The 695-nt window shown below is 25.3% G+C and overlaps 1 protein-coding gene across 2 annotated transcripts in view; it reads right to left on the bottom strand.

The window, feature by feature from the left end:
• The window catches only part of LOC107622834 (probable cellulose synthase A catalytic subunit 3 [UDP-forming]), a 13,879-nt gene extending 13,400 nt beyond the window's left edge, over nt 1–479 (bottom strand). The window contains exon 1 of one of the 2 annotated variants that reach the window (XM_021114784.1): nt 306–479. In XM_021114784.1, the coding sequence (XP_020970443.1) occupies nt 306–386 (81 nt within the window). In that variant the 5' untranslated portion in view covers nt 387–479. The remainder of the gene's footprint in view (nt 1–305) is intronic. The other variant, XM_016324877.2, reaches the window with a different exon arrangement.

Raw genomic sequence — 695 nt, 5'->3', positions numbered from 1 at the left:
TATAGTATTAAAAATGTTTTTTTTTTTTTTTACTTTTTATTCTAAAATTCTAGAAAGTAGAAAGAACAGAAATAAAATGCTAAGACAAAAAAATTCGTATTTTTACTTACAGAAATTTTTTATTTTTTATTCTAAAAATCTAGAAAATAGAAGCAATAGAAATAGAATGCTAAGACAAAATAAAATTCATATTTTTTACTTCTGGTGCTCTCTCACATGATGAATAGCATCAGTGAATACTGAAAATAAATAATTAAACTAAGTAAGAGAGTTTATACTAATTAATGTTACTTGTTATTACTTACAAGAAAATCACCATCTTGACGTATGATAATGAATTCATTGCTGTTGTGCGAACCTGCAACTAAGCCCAAGTTTCTTCCCATTTTTGCTCCTTACTTCATCTATATCATGTCATGCACACAATCTTAATAAGAATATTTATAAATTCTTTGCCTTTCAACTCAAGGAAGATATATGTGTACTTTACTTGTGCAAGAGAAAAGCACCATTATTATTCTCCTTTTTTGAGCCTCAAAGTGAAAATATAACAAAATAAAGCTATTAAGCTAATTATTATTATTCCACTCATTATATATATTCTTTTCTTCTCCCTTTATATGTATATATTTTTTTGCTCAAAATTAAAATTAAAAAATAATTAATTAATTTCCCTCTCTTACTTTCTCCGCCCA

Source organism: Arachis ipaensis, chromosome B10 (genome assembly GCF_000816755.2).
Source record: "Arachis ipaensis cultivar K30076 chromosome B10, Araip1.1, whole genome shotgun sequence".
NCBI lineage: Eukaryota > Viridiplantae > Streptophyta > Magnoliopsida > Fabales > Fabaceae > Arachis > Arachis ipaensis.
This window is presented reverse-complemented; position numbering and strand designations above follow the sequence as displayed.